This window comes from Oncorhynchus tshawytscha, linkage group LG08 (assembly GCF_018296145.1).
Source record: "Oncorhynchus tshawytscha isolate Ot180627B linkage group LG08, Otsh_v2.0, whole genome shotgun sequence".
Classification (NCBI taxonomy): domain Eukaryota; kingdom Metazoa; phylum Chordata; class Actinopteri; order Salmoniformes; family Salmonidae; genus Oncorhynchus; species Oncorhynchus tshawytscha.
The window spans coordinates 60,416,542-60,438,396 of record NC_056436.1 but is presented as its reverse complement, the minus strand read 5'-3'; the positions used below and the strand labels follow the sequence as shown (position 1 = coordinate 60,438,396).

Sequence of the window (21,855 nt, the reverse complement as noted above, 5' to 3'; positions counted from 1 at the left end):
TCCCTCTCCCTCTCCCTCTCCCTCTCCCTCTCCCTCTCCCTCTTCTCTCTCTCTCTCTCTCTCTCTCTCTCTCTCTCATTCCATCTCCCTGTCCTGCTTACACAGAGAGTACCGGTCATTGATTGGTTCTAAGGAGAACTAGCAAAATGTTTTATATTTCATATTATATAATCTTTAAAGGAATAGGATTCTTTTCCCCAGAGGTACTACAAACGCCCACATGCACTCGCACACACACACACACACACACACACACACACACACACACACACACACACACACACACACACACACACACACACACACACACACACACACACACACCATATCTGTGTTCATACAGTGCAGGCAATCTCTGTTTCTTTGCTGCTCTCCTCCATCTCTCCTGCCTGTACCGTATCCATCTATTTTCATTCCCTCTGTCATATTGTGCCTTTTATACTGCAAACACCCTCACTGCATACCGCTGGACCGTAAATATGATGCAGGCGATGGGTAAGAGAGACATAGAGACAAGAGAGGCAGAGGGAGGATGGTTCCAACATGTGCTCGGTCATGTGTGCCGTGATGGATATGCTTGCACCTCCTTCAAGCAGCGCCTTCAAGCACCTCCTTCAAGCAGCGCCTTCAAGCAGCGCCTTCAAACACGTCCTTCAAGCAGCACCTTCAAGCAGTGATTGGCTTTGACAAAAGTTGTGACTACGTCTTCGTAACCGAGATGGGCGTTCTCAGTGGCACCTCTCACTCCGTTAAAAATGTAAACGTTCCCCCTTCTTTCTGCTCCTCTTGCAGAATCTCCAGAAGTTATAGGAATAGAATATCACGATAATGAAGTGAGTTACTGTTGCATGTAATTAAGTGTGGCTGAGCCTGCTGTTTGTGCCTCCGGGCAGGGCTGCAGTAGCTGTGTACTGGCTGTAAGCACTCACTTAGACACACACACACTCACACACACGCATACACTCGTCTACTCTTAAGATATGTCCCCAGACACACACCAAGGTGCATATACACATACATATATCCTTCATGTGCACACTAAGACAGTGATTCCCAACCTTTTTTGGTTATTGTACCCCGAATCACATTTTGCTCTATCCGTAAATCCCACAAAGTACCCCCTCCAAAGTACCCCCTTTACCAGTAGGCTTATGGTCTCATGAGTCTTCTCAAGTACCCCCTGTGGATAGGCCAACTACCTCCAGGGTACCCCCAGTACCCCCTGTGCATAGGCCAAGTACCTCCAGGATACCCCAGTACCCCCTGTGGATAGGCCAAGTACCTCCAGGATACCCCCAGTACACCCTGTGGATAGGCCAAGTACCTCCAGGATACCCCAGTACCCCCTGTGGATAGGCCAAGTACCTCCAGGGTACCCCCAGTACCCCCTGTGGATAGGCCAAGTACCTCCAGGATACCCCAGTACCCCCTATGGATAGGCCAAGTACCTCCAGTACCCCCTGTGGATAGGCCAAGTGCCTCCAGGGGTCCTAGTAGCCCAGTTTGGGAACCAGTGCTCTAAGGTACTCTCTTCATAGATAGTTTCTCTCTTTCTCACAACTCAGACACTGTAAATATACTATCTTCCCCACACACCCAGGTCTATCTCACCACCACATTGAATGAATAATGTACATATACAGGTCTTTAATGCAGATACTGTAACAACACACACACACACACACACACACACACACACACACACACACACACACACACACACACACACACACACACACACACACACACACACGCAGATGGATGGAGCTCTTATAAACACTTACACTTATAAGCTTGCATAAGTAGTACACGGGCAGTCATCACTGACTAAAAAACGTAACCACACACATAAATACATGTCCATCCATACTCTCTCTTCCTCGCCGTCTCTCTTCCACATTCTCAGTCCCTCTCTCCCTCTCTCTCTTCCTCCACCCACTCGAAAGCCCAAGCGTGTAATCTTGTTGGTTGCGTACACATGTGTTGATGTCATCATTGTGAACATGTGAGATATTTCCCCCATGGTTCTTTAGTGTACCATGGAGTCTTAGATGTACGGAACAGCATTGTTTTCTAATAGATATATTAGTCTCTCCCTGTCAGTATAGGGCTCTGGTCATCATACTATGTTTGATCTCGGGGTGTTTAGTAATACGTGATTCAATATTGTTCCAGGCTTGCTGAAAATGGAATACATTGGTTTAGGTAGAAGAGGGAGGGATCTATAATAGGGATTCAGAGGCACCCTTTATTACAAGGCAAAGCCCTATAATGGTAAAATATTTTTGTATCATAACCCCTAGTATTTTTTTGATAATATACCAACAGGATTGTAACAGGATTGTCATGTGAATGTGAGGCGCAACAACACCTGTTTCATTGTTACATCGCGTCTAGATGTTCAGCGCCACAGCATGACATTAGCCCTGAGGGTGTCAATCAATGGCCCAAGACAACAAAGCTCCTATCATTGAACCAGAGATGACCGTAGAAGCCCAGGGACCGGTCCCAGGAACAGGGCTGTAAATTGGAGGCTGTCTGTTGGTTTTTGGCTGCATTGGAACCAGGGAATACATGGATTTCGAATAGCAGAGGTTATGATCTGGCCTATCTTTTACCCCCAAAACACAGTTCACACATATGAAGGAGACACATGTGACTAGGTAATAGCCCTTTCGTGTGTGAGGGAGTGTCTTTCCTCCCTATGCAGTGAACGGTGTGGTTTACTAGTCAACATTTTGGACACCAACTCATTCAAGAGTTTTTCTTTATTTTAATTATTTTATACATTATAGAATAATAGTGAAGACATCAAAAATATGAAATAACACATATGGAATCATGTAGTAACCAGATAATTGTAAAACAGGTTCTTCAAAGTAGCCACCCTTTGTTTTGATGACAGTGTTGCACACTCTTGGCATTCTCTCAACCAGCTTCACCTGGAATGCTTTTCCAACAGTCTTGAAGGAGTTCCCACATATTCTGAGCACTTGTTGGTTGCTTTTCCTTCACTCTGTGGTCCAACTCATCCCAAACCATCTCTATTGGGTTGAAGTCAGATGATTGTGGAGGCCAGGTCATCTGATGCAGCACTCCATCACTCTCCTTCTTGGTCAAATAGCCCATACACAGCCTGGAGGTGTGTTGGGTCATTGTCCTGTTGAAAAATAAATTATAGTCCCACTAAGCGCTGAGTGTTCACCTACTCTGCGTCTCACAAAGACATGGTGGTTGGAACCAAAAATGTCATATTTGGACTCATCAGACCAAAGGACAGATTTCCACCGGTGTCCTTTAGTAGGGGTTTCTTTGCAGAAATTTGACCATGAAGCCCTGATTCACATAGTCTCCTCTGAACAGTTGATGTTGAGATGTGTCTGTTACCTTGAACTCTGTGAAGCATTTATTTGGGCTGCAATCTGAGGTGCAGTTTTAACTCTAATGAACTTATCCTCTGCAGCACAGTTAACTCTGGGTCTTCGTTTCCTGTGGCAGTCCTCATGAGAGCCAGTTTCATCATAGTGTTTGATGGTTTTTGAGACTGCACTTGAAGAAACTTTAAAAGTTCTTGAAATTTTACAGATTGACTGACCTTCATGTCTTAAAGTAATGAGAGATTGCCGTTTCTCTTTGCTTATTTTAGCTGTTCTTGCCATAATATGGACTTGGTCTTTTACTGAATAGGGCTATCTTCTGTATACCACATCTACCTTGTCACAACACAACTGTCACAACTTTAACACTTTTTTGGTTACTACATGATTCCATATGTGTTATGTCATAGTTTTGATGTCTTCACTATTGTTCTACAATGTAGAAAATAGTAAAGGTAAAGAAAAAACATTGAATGAGTAGGTGTGTCCAAACTTTAGACTGATACTGTAGGTGGCGTGGCCCCTTTAAGAGCAGCCAGTGAAGCGCTCAGTCCTGTTGCTGCTGCTGCTGATGATGGCAGTGCTGCCAGTTGATTGGCTGTGGCTGTCAGGGCTGAGGTGCTGGAGGGATGCTCAGTCTCCCCCTCTCCGCCTCTCGCTCTTTTCTCTCTCCCTCTCGCTCTCTTTCTCTCCATCTCGCTTGCTCGCCTCCCTCTGTATAATCCACATCTAGGGCAAGCTGATTGAGAGCCAGTCCAGTGCTCAGCTCCTCTCTGCAGGCTGAGAAAAGAGAGAGAGAAAGACATAGAAACGCTGCTTCTCAACGCAGGAGGAAAAACGGGAGAAAGAAAACGGGTTTGGAAAAAGGGAAGAGAAATACCGAGGAAGATTTCATCTGAGGATATCATTTATACCTGTACATATTGTTTATATATATATATTTGTACACACGCATATAGATATTTATATACATATTTCTCTGTATATATCTGTGTATTTGTGCTTGTCTGTTTATACTAATATTTTTATATGTATTTGTGTGTGTGTGTGTGTGTAAATATATATAAACAAATTAATATATCTATGAATTTATATACATATCACTGTGAAACAAGAGCGGCGAGAGGAAAATGTACCATCGGGGCTGGTCTCTGATTGTGTGATCGTATACAATATTTTCAATATTCTTTTCTTTTATCTTCTACGTCAAGAGGAAGGAAGGCTACGTACTCATTTTTTGTTTTCCTGTTGCTACTTCCACCTCCTCTTTTTTTTTGTCATCTGAGGGGAATGAAGAGAGGAGAGTAACAGGATTTGGAGAAAAGGGGAAAATCTGTCGAATTGCTGTGATTAGTGTTATTTTCGTCGGTATTAGTGCTCTGCGAGCCGATCGCAGCGTGCTGCGTGTGATCTGAGGAGGCAGCAGAGAGAAAGTGCCACACCACGCCGCTCAGCGCCAGCCCAGCGCCAGCCCAGCTCCAGCCCAGCCAGCATGCACAAACACCACCACTGCTGCAAGTGCCCAGAATGTTACGAGGTGACCCGCATGGCCGCCCTGCGCAGGATGGACGCCCCTCAGTACCAAGAATGGCAGGCCGAGCCCTATGGATACCCGGCCGGGTACGGGCCCGGAGGCGGGCAGACCTTACCCCAGCCTCCAGTCTCAGGGGGAGGAGGAGGAGGAGGAGGCATGGGAGGAGGAGGGGGCACTCTGGGGAGAAGTAAGGGCAAGATGACGTCTGCCGGGGGTCCCGGAGGCCCAAACCCCAAGGGCCAATCCAAGGGCGGCACCAAGGTGAATGGCAACAATTCTGGTGGTCAAGCAGGTTGGTGGCCGGAGTGCACCTGTTCCAACCGGGAGTGGTACGACCAGGTAACTACCTCAACATCCTCAGCCGGCCTCATGGCCTTGTGTCCCACGCCTCTGGGAGCATAGGGATTAGGCAGATGGCCAGTGGGTGAATGGGATTTGATACGAGGGTTGCTGGGTTGGAACAGACACGAGTGTGTACATCTTTAGAGGTGCTCATCTGTCTTGGTGGAGCCTGTTGTGCTGTGGTGTGGTAGCCGGCGCTGATGCCTCATATTCACTCCTTCATCCCAGCCTTCTGCTCTAATACAGATTTTCTGTTCATCTGGTCATTCTCATTCATTCATTTAGGGAGTAGTGGGCTGTTTGCTATACATTGTTCAACTATACAGAACAGGCCGACTATTCTCCATTCACTTCATCATAAGAATGTAATGCCTTACATAAAGGTCAGATGGGATTGAAATTGCTTATTTGTTTTATTTCATCTAAGGCCTACGTTAACATTACTACAGCCACAGTGTGGAGGCGATAGAGAGATATGCGTTGAAAGCTAAATGATGCTGAAGCCAGCTTATTACACTGAAATGTAGACAGACATTTGTCTCTATCGGCCCGTTCCAAAAAAAAAAAACATTTTGCCTGACACGAACACCCCATATGTGATGCATGTTTCTCACAGATTAACTAATGAAAGGGTTATCTCTCATCAGGCAGATTTTCAGTAGGAAGGGGGAGAGGAGATGGAGATGAGGGAGAGAAGAGAGAAGGAAGAGCTCCATTAAGATGTCTTATGTCTGTATGCGGCTAGTTATTCCTTACAAAATGTTCATTTGTCCTGAGGTGGAGGGTTGGATAAAAGCAGACTGACGAAAGGGAAGAAGCATCCATCCTACTGGGTGAATGTGATACTTAACTAGGACCATCTAAACCGGCACGTTTCATATTCTCCATTTAACATTTACTTCATTTTCCCGGGGCCTCTGTCATCTCAGTCTAGACATATCGCTTTTGACTAAAGCTAGGAAGTCAGTGTGTGTTTGTTTGTGTATTTGAGCAAAGAGCATCGAATGGCAGGAGAGTGAGAGAGTGAGAAACATCATGGGGGTAAAATGGAGGCTGAAATCTCACTGGCAATGTTGGAGAAATTCTACTGAACACAGAGCACAGATGAACAGCAACCTGACTGATATCACTAGCTAGCCTTCCTCTACAGCAGGGATGTGGGTCACAAAAAACATCTGAATCCGATGATGAGGGGCCACAATTCGTATTTTTTTTAAGCTAGTTTGCTGCAATGTTACACATTTTGTCATGGAGCAGAGATAATATTTAGCAATTTTATAACTACTTTCATGCACATTTTTTTATTCCTGCAATTCTACTCATTTGGTCATGGGGTGGGGAGAAAAATGAGCAGTTTCACAGCTAATTTCTTGCAATTCTACACATTTTGCCATAGGGTGGAGAGACATGTTTGCAGTTTTTACTATGATATCTGAATGAGACTGATTAACAAAATCAAAGGGGGGGCCACCGGGCTCAAATTCGACATTACTACAAGTTTAGATAGCTGTCCGCTAGACTAATTCACCAATCTTTAAAAATCTAGCTGACATGGGCTAATTAAGTGACTGTCAGCGACTGACATAACGAGAGAAAAACTGCTGACCCGTAACTGAAATTGCACTTGGTGTATTCTACTATTCTATCTCGCAACAGTAAATTGAGATCCCAACTGAGTCCCCTCTCCTCTGATACATTTTTTAGGGGTGAAAGATGCCCATCCCTGCTCTACAACAACCGTGGAGGGAGAGGTTTGAACTGTAGGAGAAAGAGTGAAATAGTCCAGGATTTGCTGCACCCTTGACATAATAGTACCGTGATGATCATCTACAGTATTCTAACCGGTCCTCATCCAATCAGACAGACTTCACTTCTCACACGTTTCAAATCTCGCAGCAGTTTTGATCACGTAAGCATTTTTCGTGGCTACTATTTATTTACCATCATCAGTACAAATGTCCTTCTGCCAACTGCTCGTTCCCAGCGTATATTGAATGTCCCGATTTCAAATTAATTGGAGCCAATATCTCATGTGAGGTGTTTTTCGGTCGCTCGTTCATTTATGTGGCGGCTTGTTAATTCATGCAAAGGAGGGTGGGTTATTTACAGCATGCATCATGCATTAGCCACAGCCTTTACAGCATGCATTAGCCACAGCCTTTACAGCATGCATTAGCCACAGCCTTTACAGCATGCATTAGCCACAGCCTCTGATAGATGAAATCAGTGGAGGTAAAAATGATTGGTCCTGCCATCCTGTCATCCTGTCAGAGGATCTTTGGGATGGTTCATACTGCACATACTGTAGCCCAGGCAGTTACACATTATCACACATCTTTGTTAGGAGGTAGTCTGGGTGTACATAGAAACGTTTGAACGTGTGTCAACTACAGCAAACGAATCCAAACAGTGATAATCTGCCATGTAACCGGCACAACAGAACTGGAAACACAGAGACAGAATAAGTGGTGATAGTAGAGGTAGAGAACGAATGTCATAAAGAAAAGAGAGAAATATGCCAATAAAGGTGGCCGACATGGAAATGGGTGGAGTTATGTGTGTGTGTGAGAGAGAGAGAGAGAGAGAGAGAGAGAGAGAGAGAGAGAGGCCTCTTTGTCTCTAGTACAGCATCAACATACAGTAGCACCGTCCTCCCTGCTTGTTGTGGCCGCCCACAACGCAGAGCATAGCCTTGGATGGACCCTGTAGTCTCTGTTCTTTTCCGTCCCCCTCCCACACCACCTTTGCAGAACTCACAAGAGGCCAGAGACCAGGTCATGGACATGTGTAATGCTCATATTAGACACAGCCACTCAACCACTGATCTTTCTGATACATGCATTTCTGAAGATTTTTGGGAGACTGAAATAGTTATTAGTAGTCATCTGACATAATCTCTCAAAAGTAATACATGATTACAGTCGGGTAACCTATTTTCATATCATATATTTGTTCCAAAGGATTTCGATAGACACAAGTGTTCCCAAAAATGCCCAAGATCTTGTTCCAAACTAAACAAAGTACAGTATATTACCTTCCATTTAACCGCACGTCTGTGTTCCATTCCCTCCCCACCATATCTCCTATAAAGCAAGATAATGGTCTATTGTCGGGGGGTTGGTTAGGTTAATTATGGATGGATTTTCATGAAGCCAGTTGGGATTAAAAGGAGCATTTCCTTTAAACAAGATAAGTTGAATTTCCATCTGAGAGATGAGGAGACTGGCCAATGGGGGGGGCTTCACTCAGAACGCTCTGTCCCCCCTCAGGCTCCAATCTGTCTGTGTGTGCTCTCCAGCTCTGTGGCTATGATTAGCTTTAAATGTTAATTGGATTTTACTTTATTTATTACGAGCAAGATATTAAATATTTTCCAAACTGCTCTCCAAATCCCCCATGCTCCGTTGTGGGTCTATTGTTTACCTGATGATTGGTGCTCTGTGGATGTACAGGATCATTGTAATGCATGGGTATTGGGTGGGCTTACCTCATTAACACTCCCATAGGTGGTCTCCTGTCGAGAGCCTTTAGGGTCGGATCAGAAATGTCCCTTTGCCTCGATAGTTCTGTGTTTGGATCGCTCTTCAATATCTCCATTTTAGACGATCCAACCACCAGCTGCGTCTAGTTGAATAGGAAAGGAACAGTAATTAACAGATGGACCAATGTTTGTGGTTTTGATTGTCTTTCTTTGATACTTATTAAATCCACATATCTGTGTGTTTGTATGATACCACATTTAATGCAGTATGTGTAGATAAAGCAATTTGATTTTGTGTGTTGTTGTGTTTGTACATCCATGTGAAGATTTGGTCCATTTTTGATTTCATTTGCCAGGCCTATAACAGGGGGCCCAGCCCAGGGGCTATTACAGGAGAGGATTTCCAAAGTTTTTTTTTTTTACCCAAATGTCTTAAGCTCAGGCCCCTACCGTGACTTAGACAGCCTCCATCTGAACGCAGCAATATTCTCATCAGCTCAAGAGAGATTTATCTCTGAGCTGATCTCAAAATGGGGAGCAAGGAGGAGGTGATGTTGGCTCGATAGGCTACGGCTACACTAGACTGGGACTGGAGCATTGTAGCATCCTTATTACAGGAACACGCAATAAGGACCAGCTGAATGGCCTTTCATTACATATATGCTGAGATCCGTACACCCTGGCCATTGTTACAGATGATTCCTTCATGGTTGTCTTTTAAGTGTCTTTGTCAAGGTGGAGGGGTCATTTGCATATATAGCATGTAACGTTACACGCCAGCTATTATTCCTCTCTCATCCCCTCTCTCAGACTCTCTCTTTCCTCTCCATGGAGGAGAGGAAAGGAGAGGAGAGGAGAGGAGAGGAGAGAGGGGATGATAGGAAAGGAGAGGAGAGAAAGAACATGGTATGGGATGGAAGGGAGATGATGGGAGGGAAGAGGAGAGGAGAGCAGACGAGAAGAGAGCAGAGGAGAGGAGAAGAGGGGAGGGGATGAGAGAAAGAAGAGGATGGGGTAGGATGGAAGGGAGATGATGGGAGGGAAGAGGATAGCAGAGGAGAAGAGGGGGTTGGTTAGTTGGTTTTCGCTATTTGTCTGGCCTGAGATGTCACCCCTGGGACATGTAAAGTCAGTAATAATGCATAGCTTTCTAACAGTACATCTGGAAGGTTACTGAGAGCTGTAAGAATCAGGAGCAGCTAGGTTCCTGGTGGTGAAGCCTGTCTGTCAGTGAGTGGAGTGGATTGGTGAGATGCTGCCTCTCCTTTTGACAGAGACAGGGGTGGCAGACAGAGAGTGTTGATCACAGGCCGCCCCAGACAGAGATGGGGTTGGGGTAGATCCCAGAGGGCCCACCCCCCATCCTCCCTGACCGTTATCTCTGGTGACTCTAAAAGGCCAGACAGCTTGGCATCCGGAGAATGATGTCATTGGAAATGTTGTGCGTGTCTGTACAAAAGGGGGGTATGAACAAGGAAGAAGCAGGGATGGATGGAGGTCTACACGCTTGTTTCAAAACAGAGCTCTGTGTGCCTGTTTCTGACTAATCACTGGGGCTGAGTGCTGGATGGATACTCAGGGGTTACAGAACTGGATGTTCAAAGTCTGCTTGATATCAGACAGTGTGGGATGTTCTGTGCTTGGTTTGATAGTTATTGGAATACATGTACTGTAGGCCTACACACTTTTGTGTTATTCGTAGCTTTTACGAAATGCAATTGCTACATAGTGCTACGTTATAGACGAGACTCATGGGATCTCAGCCGTGAACATTTTGACATGATACAACATAGAACAGTAGGTCTGTTGGTTTCTCTTTGTGCACATAAAGCTGGATTTGGGTAAACAAATTGGTATTGTATAACCTCCATGCCAAGATGGCCAGCAGTGGCCCTGCCCTGTGAGATGGGGAAGAGGAGAGGAGGGGATGGGAGAGGAGACGTCCAGCTAGCTGATGTGGTCCAGTGTAACACAGTTACGCCATAATCGTATTAGCTCTGACAATCTGCTAGTCTGGTTAACAGCCACGAGACTTTCTACCCTGTAAGTAATTGCTATGTTGTCTGACTTGCCTGTCAGCGGCTGGCTGCACACTGATGCTCACTTGCAGTATCAATTGTCATTTTACAAGGACTTATTGCCTGTGGACACTGCCTGTCCAATACTGTATTTATCCATCAATATGTCTCCCCTCTTTGTCTCTTACGATCTCTCCCACACACACACACACACACACACACACACACACACACACACACACACCCCTCCATGGAACACACCTTTGCCTAAAACCAAATGTACCAACAAGACACATAAAGGAGAGCAGCACGGTGAATCACTACAAATGCACTATGAAACAGAGGGCAGAAGGTGTACTGCAATATTAATGTGCACTTTTACAAAAGTCTAACTTTTTCAACTTTTTGTTTGCAGCTTAATCTCTGAACGGCGGGCAGGTGTGTTGGTCTAACTATGACACTGGACTGGAGCGGTCTAACCTCACCTCCCATACCTCCTGTAAAACCTGCTGCTTTTTCACATCATTCACAGAGAGGTGGACCTGCTTTGTTTCAACGTTAGGCTTACTGTAAATATACATATTGTACTCAGCATATAGTACAAATATGCTTCTCAGATGCAACCAAACCATCATGAAAACATAGCGATCTTGTGGAGTCCTTTATAAAAACATATACTGCAGAATTTGAGTAACGTGTTTATTGGGCTGTTTGTACAGTATGTGTACACAGCTGTGTCTGCTTTCTATGCTGTTTGTCAGAGCCCCGGCCTGGGCCAAACCCTCTGCCTCTCCCAGCCAGCCAGCCAATCAGCCAGGGACGATAGGAGCGAGGGGAAGGGCTGTTTGTTTGCTTGCCTGCTTTGTTTTATTTCGCTGTTTTTGCTAATCACAGTAGCGACTGGCCTAGAAAACGGGACCGTACTTCCTGATTCAGCAATGGAACCATCGTTCCCTTGTTCTGACAGGAAGACAAAAGAGAAGGAATAGGCCTTTTATTGGGTGATGATGGGGGACATGGTCACGCCCCCTACTGTTGTAACTAATGATGAATACTAAAGGATATGTACAGAAAACAGTGCTGTAGGATTTATGTAGGGTACTTCTACAGTCTTATCCTATTGCTCTTGGCTGTGTATGCTTCAGATCGCAGCACTAACATCCTGGCCAGAGCGTACTAGAACACCCCCACGCTGCCACAGAATCTGCATGCATCACAATCGATAACGCTGAAGAGTGGGCCTATCCCCAAACCTTCTGACTCCAATTCTTTTTTTGTGGGTTTCCGTGGGTGCTTTCAACAGCCCCCGCGCTATTGTTCCATGGCTCGCAATTTTAGAAACGCAGTTCTGGCTCCAGTGGATGCATGTACTGTGTTGTAGCGGCGTGGACCAGAGCCTGCACGTCTAGAATGTTGTAGCAGTACGGTGTCGCTTGGTTCATCTGAGCATTGATGGGATGCTGTTTTTCATGCAGTATCGTGAGGCGTTTAGCTGCTGAATGAAAACTTGATACTAAAGCTGAAGAGCTTAAATGCACAGATTTAGACGTCTTCCAGATCTAGACATTTTCTGGAGAGTTGTGTCTTGTGAGGAGGACATTTGGCGATGCAGACAATGCGTCTCTTCCCATGTGTAGCGTAGTCACACTGAGTGCCATCCCCATAATGCATTATCCAAGCAGCCCTTCAGCCATTTGGTCTGCTGGACTCTCCATTTGTTTCCTTACGTTTTTCTTTATTTCTGTCATCCTCCTCTGCCGCCTGTCTTTCTTATACATTGTCAGAATCAAAAGTTCCATTTCAGGGTGTCGACTAGCTACATAGTGAGGGTATGTTGCGGCAGGCTGCTTCAGCTCTGTGCGTCTGTATAATTAGCACAGCTTTTCTCTGCCGTTTTAAGAGGATGTGCTCAAGCTGCCGTTTCATTAAAATACAGCCGCTATGCCTTTAAAACAATCACATCTTTAATCTTTGAATACAGCTTTTTCTCCTTTCGAAATGAGGCCTTGACCAAATGTAATACATTAAAGGAAATGTTGAAGGTTGATCCGTGGTTGAAATACGTGGATTACTTTTGACAAACCTAACAATGAAACTGTGGATAGATCTTTCTGAACCTGCTGTTCATTGCACATCTGTTTAACATAGCGCAATTGGTCTGGAATTATTCATGTTTTCAATGCCATTCCTGTAGTCTGTCTTATTCGTTTACATTGCTCTTTCTATTGGTCTTAGTCCATGTGTCTCTGAAAAATCAGTCAGCTCCTAAAGGGATGGACACAGTACAAGCACCATATAGATGCATATGTTTGTCTGCCACTGCATTCTCACTTCATCCCGCTCTCCCTTCTCCTCCCCAGTAAAAAGACAGGATGAGTGAGAGGGTGACTCATGTTATCCAAACATTTGTCTATGCTAGAGCACAGACCACATAATATCCTTTAACAGGCCCTTGGTTCATTATCAGTCATTATTGCCTAGTGGATATATACTGTGTCTGCCCATTGACCTTAATGTGCTCAAGATAGTGTATCTCTCTCTCCCTTCCTCTCTCTCTCTCCCTCTCTCTGGGAAATGGAGACAGATATCCCAGCCTAGAGACAGAGAGGGCGAGAGAGATAAAGACAGAAAGAGAAAGCACAACCCTACCCGTTCCTGGTTACAAACAATACAAACAAGCCCATCTTAATATCCTACTTCTCATAGCACTGTAGATGGGGTACACCGGCCTTGACATAGCTTATTCTGGATGTATTACATCTCTCCCTCTGTTCATCTAGGGTGTCTGTAGAATATGCCATATTTGAGTGGAGGTTGGATGTCTGTCTGTGTCTGTTCTACACTGTATGATTGCATTGTTGTCCCTCAGGTAGGCAGCTCTCTCCCTCATATTTCCTTTCCTCCGCTGGATTTCCATTAGTTCTGTAGTATGGGTGTATTTTACTGTGTTCATTAAGACCCCTAAGACACTGGCCTGCCCAATGTCTCAGGACTACAGAGCTGTACTATGCCTACGTAATATTTCCCTGTACTGTGGGCCTAAGTGTCATCTCTGCATCTCTCCGTCCCCTGACTGTACTGTAGTACTGTGTTTCAGATTTAACACAAGCAGAGTCTGTCCAGATTACGTGCTGGATTACCATGGTATGTTATCAACGTTTCTAAGTAGTACATGGTCAGCAGGCAGCAGCCCAACGTTGGAGCTGGCTGGGCTCAGCGGGCCATACACAGCAGAGCAATAAGAACTTCATTTGGCACTGATGTAATTGTCTTTATGCATCAGTGTAGCACCTCTGCTGCTCACTGCTATTGTGATGTTCTTCATGACTGGCGGCCGAGGCAAGGCACTCGTGGGTAATTGGGTGTGTGGTTGATTTCTAAGTATTGGAAGTATAGAGCGTTGGCACCATGACTCAGTGTAACATTATCATGCCATCTTTATACTAACAGAACAGCATCCATTTTGTAGCCATTACTTCAATGTTGTGATGTTTATTGTTCAATATCGGAAAAAATGTGGTCGACTGCCAATCTTCAACGTCACCCATGGATATATACACCCCTACGTGTTTATTTGGACAGTGAAGTTGAAACTTTTAATTTGGCTCTATATTTTGGATTTGAGATCAAATGTTTGATATGAGGGGACAGTATAGAATATCACCTTTTATGTGAGGGTATTTTCATACATATCTGTTCTACCGTTTAGAAATGAAACCACTTTCTGTACTGTATTTAGTCCCCCCAATTGAAGGTGTCATAAGTATTTGAAGACATTCACTTATAGTGTATTACATTTAGTCAAATTATTTGGTCCCATATTCCTAGCACGCAATGACTACATAAACCTGTGACTCTACAAACTTGTTGGATGTATTTTCAGTTTGTTTTGGTCGTGTTTCGGATTATGTTGTGCCCGATTAGAAATGAATGATAAATATTGTTTACCATGATTATGGATAATCCTGAATGAATTGTGAATAATGATGAGTGAGAAAGTTACAGATGCACAAAGATCACGCCCCCAAAACATGCTAAACTCTCACCATGACAATAACAGAGGAGCTTAGCATTTCTGGGGGGTATGATGTTTGTGCCTCTGTAACTTTCTCACTCATCATTATTCACAATTTATTCAGCATACACATTCATGTAGAAGTTTTCAGAAACATATTCCATTTTTATTTACAATAAAAGTGACTGCAAAATGACAATACATTATTTACCATTCATTTCTATTGGGCACAACATAATCCGAAACACAACCAAAACAAACTGCGAAATTCAATTTACTAAACTTTTGACTCAATCGAGTCCACCATAAGTGAAGTTCTGTACTGTTGCCTCATATCAAACATTTGATCTCAAATCCACAATGCTAGAATATACTGTAGAGCCATATTAAAAGTTTCAACTTCACTGTCCAAATAAACACGTAGGGGTATATATATCCATGAGTGACGTTGAGGATTGGCAGTCGACCACATTTTTTCGATATTGAACAATAAACATCACAACATTGAAGTAATGGCTACAAAATGGATGCTGTTCTGTTAGTATAAAGATGGCATGATAATGTTACACTGAGTCATGGTGCCAACGCTCTATACTTCCAATACTTAGAAATCAACCACACATCCAATTACCCACGAGTGCCTTGCCTCGGCCGCCAGTCATGAAGAACATCACAATAGCAGTGAGCAGCAGAGGTGCTACACTGATGCATAAAGACAATTACATCAGTGCCAAATGAAGTTCTTATTGCTCTACTGTGTATGGCCCGCTGAGCCCAGCCAGCTCCAACGTTGGGCTGCTGCCTGCTGACCATGTACTACTTAGAAACGTTGATAACATACCATGGTAATCCAGCACGTAATCTGGACAGACTCTGCTTGTGTTAAATCTGAAATACAGTACTACAGTACAGTCAGGGGACGGAGAGATGCAGAGATGACACTTAGGCCCACAGTACAGGGAAATATTACGTAGGCATAGTACAGCTCTGTAGTCCTGAGACATTGGGCAGGCCAGTGTCTTAGGGGTCTTAATGAACACAGTAAAATACACCCATACTACAGAACTAATGGAAATCCAGGGGAGGAAAGGAAATATGAGGGAGAGAGCAGCCTACCTGAGGGACAACAATGCAATCATACAGTGTAGACCAGACACAGACAGACATCCAACCTCCACTCAAATATGGCATATTCTACAGACACCCTAGATGAACAGAGGGAGAGATGTAATAAATCCAGAATAAGCTATGTCAAGGCCGGTGTACCCCATCTACAGTGCTATGAGAAGTAGGATATTAAGATGGGCTTGTTTGTATTGTTTGTAACCAGGAACGGGTAGGGTTGTGCTTTCTCTTTCTGTCTTTATCTCTCTCGCCCTCTCTGTCTCTAGGCTGGGATATCTGTCTCCATTTCCCAGAGAGAGGGAGAGAGAGAGAGGAAGGGAGAGAGAGATACACTATCTTGAGCACATTAAGGTCAATGGGCAGACACAGTATATATCCACTAGGCAATAATGACTGATAATGAACCAAGGGCCTGTTAAAGGATATTATGTGGTCTGTGCTCTAGCATAGACAAATGTTTGGATAACATGAGTCACCCTCTCACTCATCCTGTCTTTTTACTGGGGAGGAGAAGGGAGAGCGGGATGAAGGGAAAATGCAGTGGCAGACAAACATATGCATCTATATGGTGCTTGTACTGTGTCCATCCCTTTAGGAGCCGACTGATTTTTCAGAGACACATGGACTAAGACCAATAGAAAGAGCAATGTAAATGAATAAGACAGACTACAGGAATGGCATTGAAAACATGAATAATTCCAGACCAATTGCGCTATGTTAAACAGATGTGCAATGAACAGCAGGTTCAGAAAGATCTATCCACAGTTTCATTGTTAGGTTTGTCAAAAGTAATCCACGTATTTCAACCACGGATCAACCTTCAACATTTCCTTTAATGTATTACATTTGGTCAAGGCCTCATTTCGAAAGGAGAAAAAGCTGTATTCAAAGATTAAAGATGTGATTGTTTTAAAGGCATAGCGGCTGTATTTTAATGAAACGGCAGCTTGAGCACATCCTCTTAAAACGGCAGAGAAAAGCTGTGCTAATTATACAGACGCACAGAGCTGAAGCAGCCTGCCGCAACATACCCTCACTATGTAGCTAGTCGACACCCTGAAATGGAACTTTTGATTCTGACAATGTATAAGAAAGACAGGCGGCAGAGGAGGATGACAGAAATAAAGAAAAACGTAAGGAAACAAATGGAGAGTCCAGCAGACCAAATGGCTGAAGGGCTGCTTGGATAATGCATTATGGGGATGGCACTCAGTGTGACCACGCTACACATGGGAACAGACGCATTAACAGCATGAAAATACCCTCAAATCAAAGGTGACGTTATGTACTGTCACCTCCATATAAAAAATATCATCTCATATCCAAAATGCTTTAGTCAAATGAAAAGTTTTAGCTTCACTTTCCAAGCAAATATGTCGGGGATTGTAGTTGCGGTGTGAACATGGATTATTCTAAATCCCAGTGTTGATTTGACTGTCTTTTTTACTGTTATAGAGTTGGTCTGAAGAGCTGGTTTTTAGGAGAGACTGCGTATATATTCTATGTATGTTTGCCTATCTGAATGGTGACTAGTATAAAGACCTAGTTTCATGAGACGTAGCACGGAGAGGAGTTGTGACTAGGAGGACTTTGCTGGACTAGAAAGCCATGCCTCAGATCTTTATGGGCTTATACACGACTACCACCTGGAAACACCACAAGTATGTTGTCTCCCTTTCCAACACTGGCTTTTGTGAGTCTCCTACCAATACGTTGGTGGGATCGTGCGGTATGCATGGGCACGTGACATGCGGATGGAATCTGTGGAAATGTTACCTTTTATTCTGTCTTTTCTCTCTCGAATTGAACCTCACTTAAGCAGTAGCCTTGGGTTTTTCTCTGGAGGCATATATTTCAGAGACTGCAGGGAAGAATCCTTGACATGGAGACGGTGTGTAACCATACGGCTGTTCGTAAGTACTAGTGATGGACACTGAATGGAACGTCCATATTGAGATCAGTTACATTTTTCCATCATCGATATCATACCCCCCTCCTCAATAAAACATTGCCACTGTGTGAATGTTCTCTTGATGACCATTAGGCCGGTGTGAATGTTCTGGGAGCCTAAGACCTACCCAACCAGTCTGAATGCAATGGCTATCAATCGATGCACCATGAGCAGGCAATTAAAGGGACAGTGTGACATTTTGGCAATTCATTTTGTCTACTTACCCGGAGTCAGATGAACTCATGGATACCATTTGTATGTTTCTGCATGCAATTTGAAGGAAGTTGAAGGTAGTTTCTGGAGCCATTGCTAACTAGCGTTAGTACAATGACTGGAAGTCTACAGGAACAACTAGCATGCTAGTATCCAAAATGGTATCCTTGAGTTCATCTGACTCTGGGTAAGTAGGAAACAAAGGCTTGGTTGCTAAAATGTCACACTAACCTTTTAAGTTTGCTAAGTCAAACGATATCAATGTCATATCAAATTAGTGATATTGTTGCCCACCACTAGTAAATGCAGTACAGGCCTGTTGTCTGTTGGGTATTGAGGGTTAACTGTGGACTCTTTAACCTCAGGCTGATGGTGTCCTCTTGAAACCTGAGTCCCCCAAAACTCGTGATAAGTGAGGAAAGGGCTGTGATGCTTGAAGAAGCACAAAATAGATATTTGCTTCATGTTTCATGTTGCATCTGGCATAAACAGAATAAAAGAAGAAGAGCAGTTTATTATGTGACGTTAGTGATTGCTATTTTCAGAAGGGCTGCTTCGGGAAACAGGAAAAGAGATGTGAACTCCCGTTAAACCTTCGAAATAGCGAGATGCCTCAGCCTGCTCGCTACATTTACACTCTGAGCAGCAAAGCCAGGGCTGGATGGGCTTGAACCTGGGGTTGGTTGCCTGCTCTCTCAGTCGTCTCAGTCTGTCTATTGGCCCATGGTAATATCACAGAGCTCAGGCTCCAAGTCTTGGTCCCTGAATGTGCAGGGCTATTCGTGTCAATGAATCCCAGAAAATGATCAAATATCAGTTGAATGGCCTGATCATTCATGTGTCTCAATATCACTCTTGCCAGACTTTTACAAACAAAGATTCACTGAGGGCAACTGCGTGATGTCTAAGCACTGATGTTAGGCACCGTATCTTGGAGATGGCCCTAATTTGTAGTTGAACTGAATTACATAATATCCGAGTACATATATATCCCTGTGTTAGAATAAGTAAGACAGTATGTTGAGCGCTGCCTTCCCACACGTGAAGCCATAAGGTGTCTTAAGCTGGGGCGGAGGAGCTTGAGGAGAGGAGTGGAAGGGAGAGAGAGATGAGACGAGAGGAGCTGAGGAGTTGGGATAGGAGTTGAGGAGGGGAGGGCAGGGGGAGGGAAGAGGAGAAGAGAGGAGTTGAGGAGGGGAGGAGAGGAGAGGGAAGAAGAGGGGAGTTGAGAAGAAAGAATAGGGGAGGGGAGAGGAGAGGAGCCAGTGTGTTGCCATGGTGCAATCTTAACCAGAGCTGTACATAAGCTCTGCTGCTCAGTTAATTATGGAGACTGCAATGTTTACGTGCAGGCAGCAAGGCAGGCAGCAATGCAGGCAAGTAGGCAGGGAGTAAGACAGGCAAACAGACAGGTAGTAAGACAGGCAGTAAGGTAGGCAGACAGGCAGTAATTCATGCAGACAGACAGGCATTAAGGCAGGCAGTAAGGCAGGCAGCAGGGCAAAGGGCCTTTTTTAGCAAAGGATGTTTTCATGCCACTGTAGATATGGAGTACATGTAGCTAGTAAACACACACACATGTTTTCATTAAAATAAATATTTCACAAACATGTGAAATGAAGATGTGGAGTATAAATCCTATAGGCTCCTACTACTATTGCACAGGCAGAGAAGGATGCTGTTTTAGGTAGAGGCAGATAGCGGAGGAATGAGGAGCCATTCTGGTTCTAATCGTGATGCTGCTTCCGTCTCCTCTCCTGTGTTACCTAGCGTCCCACTTGTGTAACACAGAGAGGTCTTCCAGGCAGCCGAGCCCCAGAGCCTTGCTGTGAATAGGCTGCTGGAGAGGCTGCAGATCATGATCAGACAGTTTAGAAAACCCAATATGGGCTCATGTGGATTAATATTACCCATTTCAAATTCAAATGATATAATCAGACAAATCCAAGCGAGGCATTTGCTCATTGGAATATCTCTGAGCCTGATGACGTGTCTGGCAGGGATGGGCCGAGAGAGAGAGAGAAGAGGGTGGAAGGAGGGGGGGAGCTTGGAAGTGAGAGCAATGATGCAATATCAGGCTGTGCACTTTGAACCCTGGAATGTCATCTCCTGTGGATGCTGTTTCCGCCAGGTAATGCCATGGTTACATGTGGTTGCGCTGCTATTTACAGCGCATTATCAAAACGAAGCCAATGACACCGCAACGCCAGATTGCTCTCACTTGTGCCCAGGAGATGAAAAAGCTGTTCGAAAACTCTCCTCCCAGCTAGAATGGCCATAGGCAGTATAGTATTAGCCATCTTTTCATATCTGTTATAACAGATCCATATTATATTTCTACTCCAATTGAATACACCAAAGTATTGTTATTCATGTTTAGGTCATGACCCTCCTCTGTGTTGTGCCAATATAAAGAATTATAAACATCCACTTATTCCTCTCTCCTCTAAGCGTCCTCAAGAGAGAACGAGGTAGCGATGAGCTGCTGGAGTCATGTACCGTATGTAATTACCACAGAGTTGCTTCATGGGAGATATTAAATTACCACGATAGGCTTCTTTGATCTTAGCACACTAAAGGAATGATCTTGTTTATCGTAACCTTCTTGTGTGTACACTGGGTGTACCAAACATTAGGACGACCTTAATTATAATGACTTGCACCCCCTTTTGCCCTCAAAACAGCCTCAATTCGTCAGGGTGTGGACTCTACAAGGTGTCAAAAGCGTTCCACAGGGATGTTGATTCCAATGCTTCCCACGGTTGTGTCAAGTTAGGTGGATCATTCTTGATACACACAGGATACTGTTGAGAGTGAAAAACCCAGACGCGTTGCAGTTCTTGACACACTGAAACCGCTGCGCCTGGCACCTACTATCATACCCCTGTTCAAAGGCACTTAAATCTTTTGTCTTGCCCATTCACCCTCTGAATGGCACACATACACAATCCATGTCTCAATTGTCACAAGGCTTAAAAATCCTTATTTAACCTGTCTTTTTATCTTAACTGATTGAAGTGGATTTAACAAGCAACATCAATAAGGGATCATAGATTTCACCTGCATTCACCTGGCCAGTCTATGTTCAAAAATGTTTGTACACTCAATGTATATTAAAATCTTGATTTAAAGCTTAGAATATTATTGAATTTGAATATTTTACTTTTGCCCCATGCTCCAATGTTGTTTCCCTTGGTCTGACTGAAGGACTCTATGAACAAATGCCTTATCATCAGATCTGAGGCCTAGATGCTGAAATGTTTAAACTTTTAAGCCTCTTGCCTATCTGCTCTGATCAGTGCTTATGTCATGTGTCCATGCCCAAATGATGGCTGCTCTGAGTGTGCTCTGATCTGTGCTGTGACACGGTCTTCCATGAAGCCTGTGTGTCGTGATCCAACCTGAGGTGTTCTACAGGAGAAGAAGAGACAGGGAAGTCTGGAACCTCAACAGGAGGCAGATTGGCTTGGCAATCCCCAAAGTAATACAAACGTTTGAAACAAAAGGACATTTATTTTTTCAACGCCATTTCATTTGGCAGGAAATACACCAGCATATGGACAAACGTGCTCATGAATGTATTCATAATTGTGCAGTAGAAAGTAGTGTCACACTTTTTGTTGCCTCGCCATTGTCCTACTTTACTGTAATTCTTCATCACTTTCAACACCTACACGCTTTGCCAGCCAAAGTGAACGCGGGCAGAGCCCGGGAGGACAGGCGGTGAATGGAGCTGCGTGTGGGTGTTCCACAGTCGACCTGCTGAGCTCTGTGGGCCATGATGACTGGAGGGGGAAGG

The 21,855-nt window shown here is 44.3% G+C and overlaps 1 protein-coding gene across 4 annotated transcripts in view; it reads left to right on the top strand.

Moving 5' to 3' along the window:
- LOC112256195 (disks large homolog 3) overlaps window positions 1-21,855 on the top strand; it is a 128,489-nt gene that overhangs the window by 33,429 nt on the left and 73,205 nt on the right. For 2 of the 4 annotated variants that reach the window (XM_042325718.1, XM_042325716.1), the window contains exon 1: window positions 4,376-5,250. The exons of the other annotated variants lie outside the window; for them this stretch is intronic. In XM_042325718.1, the coding sequence (XP_042181652.1) occupies window positions 4,870-5,250 (381 nt within the window). In that variant the 5' untranslated portion in view covers window positions 4,376-4,869. Of the gene's footprint in view, window positions 1-4,375; window positions 5,251-21,855 lie in introns of those variants that run through there. 4 annotated transcript variants of the gene reach the window in all.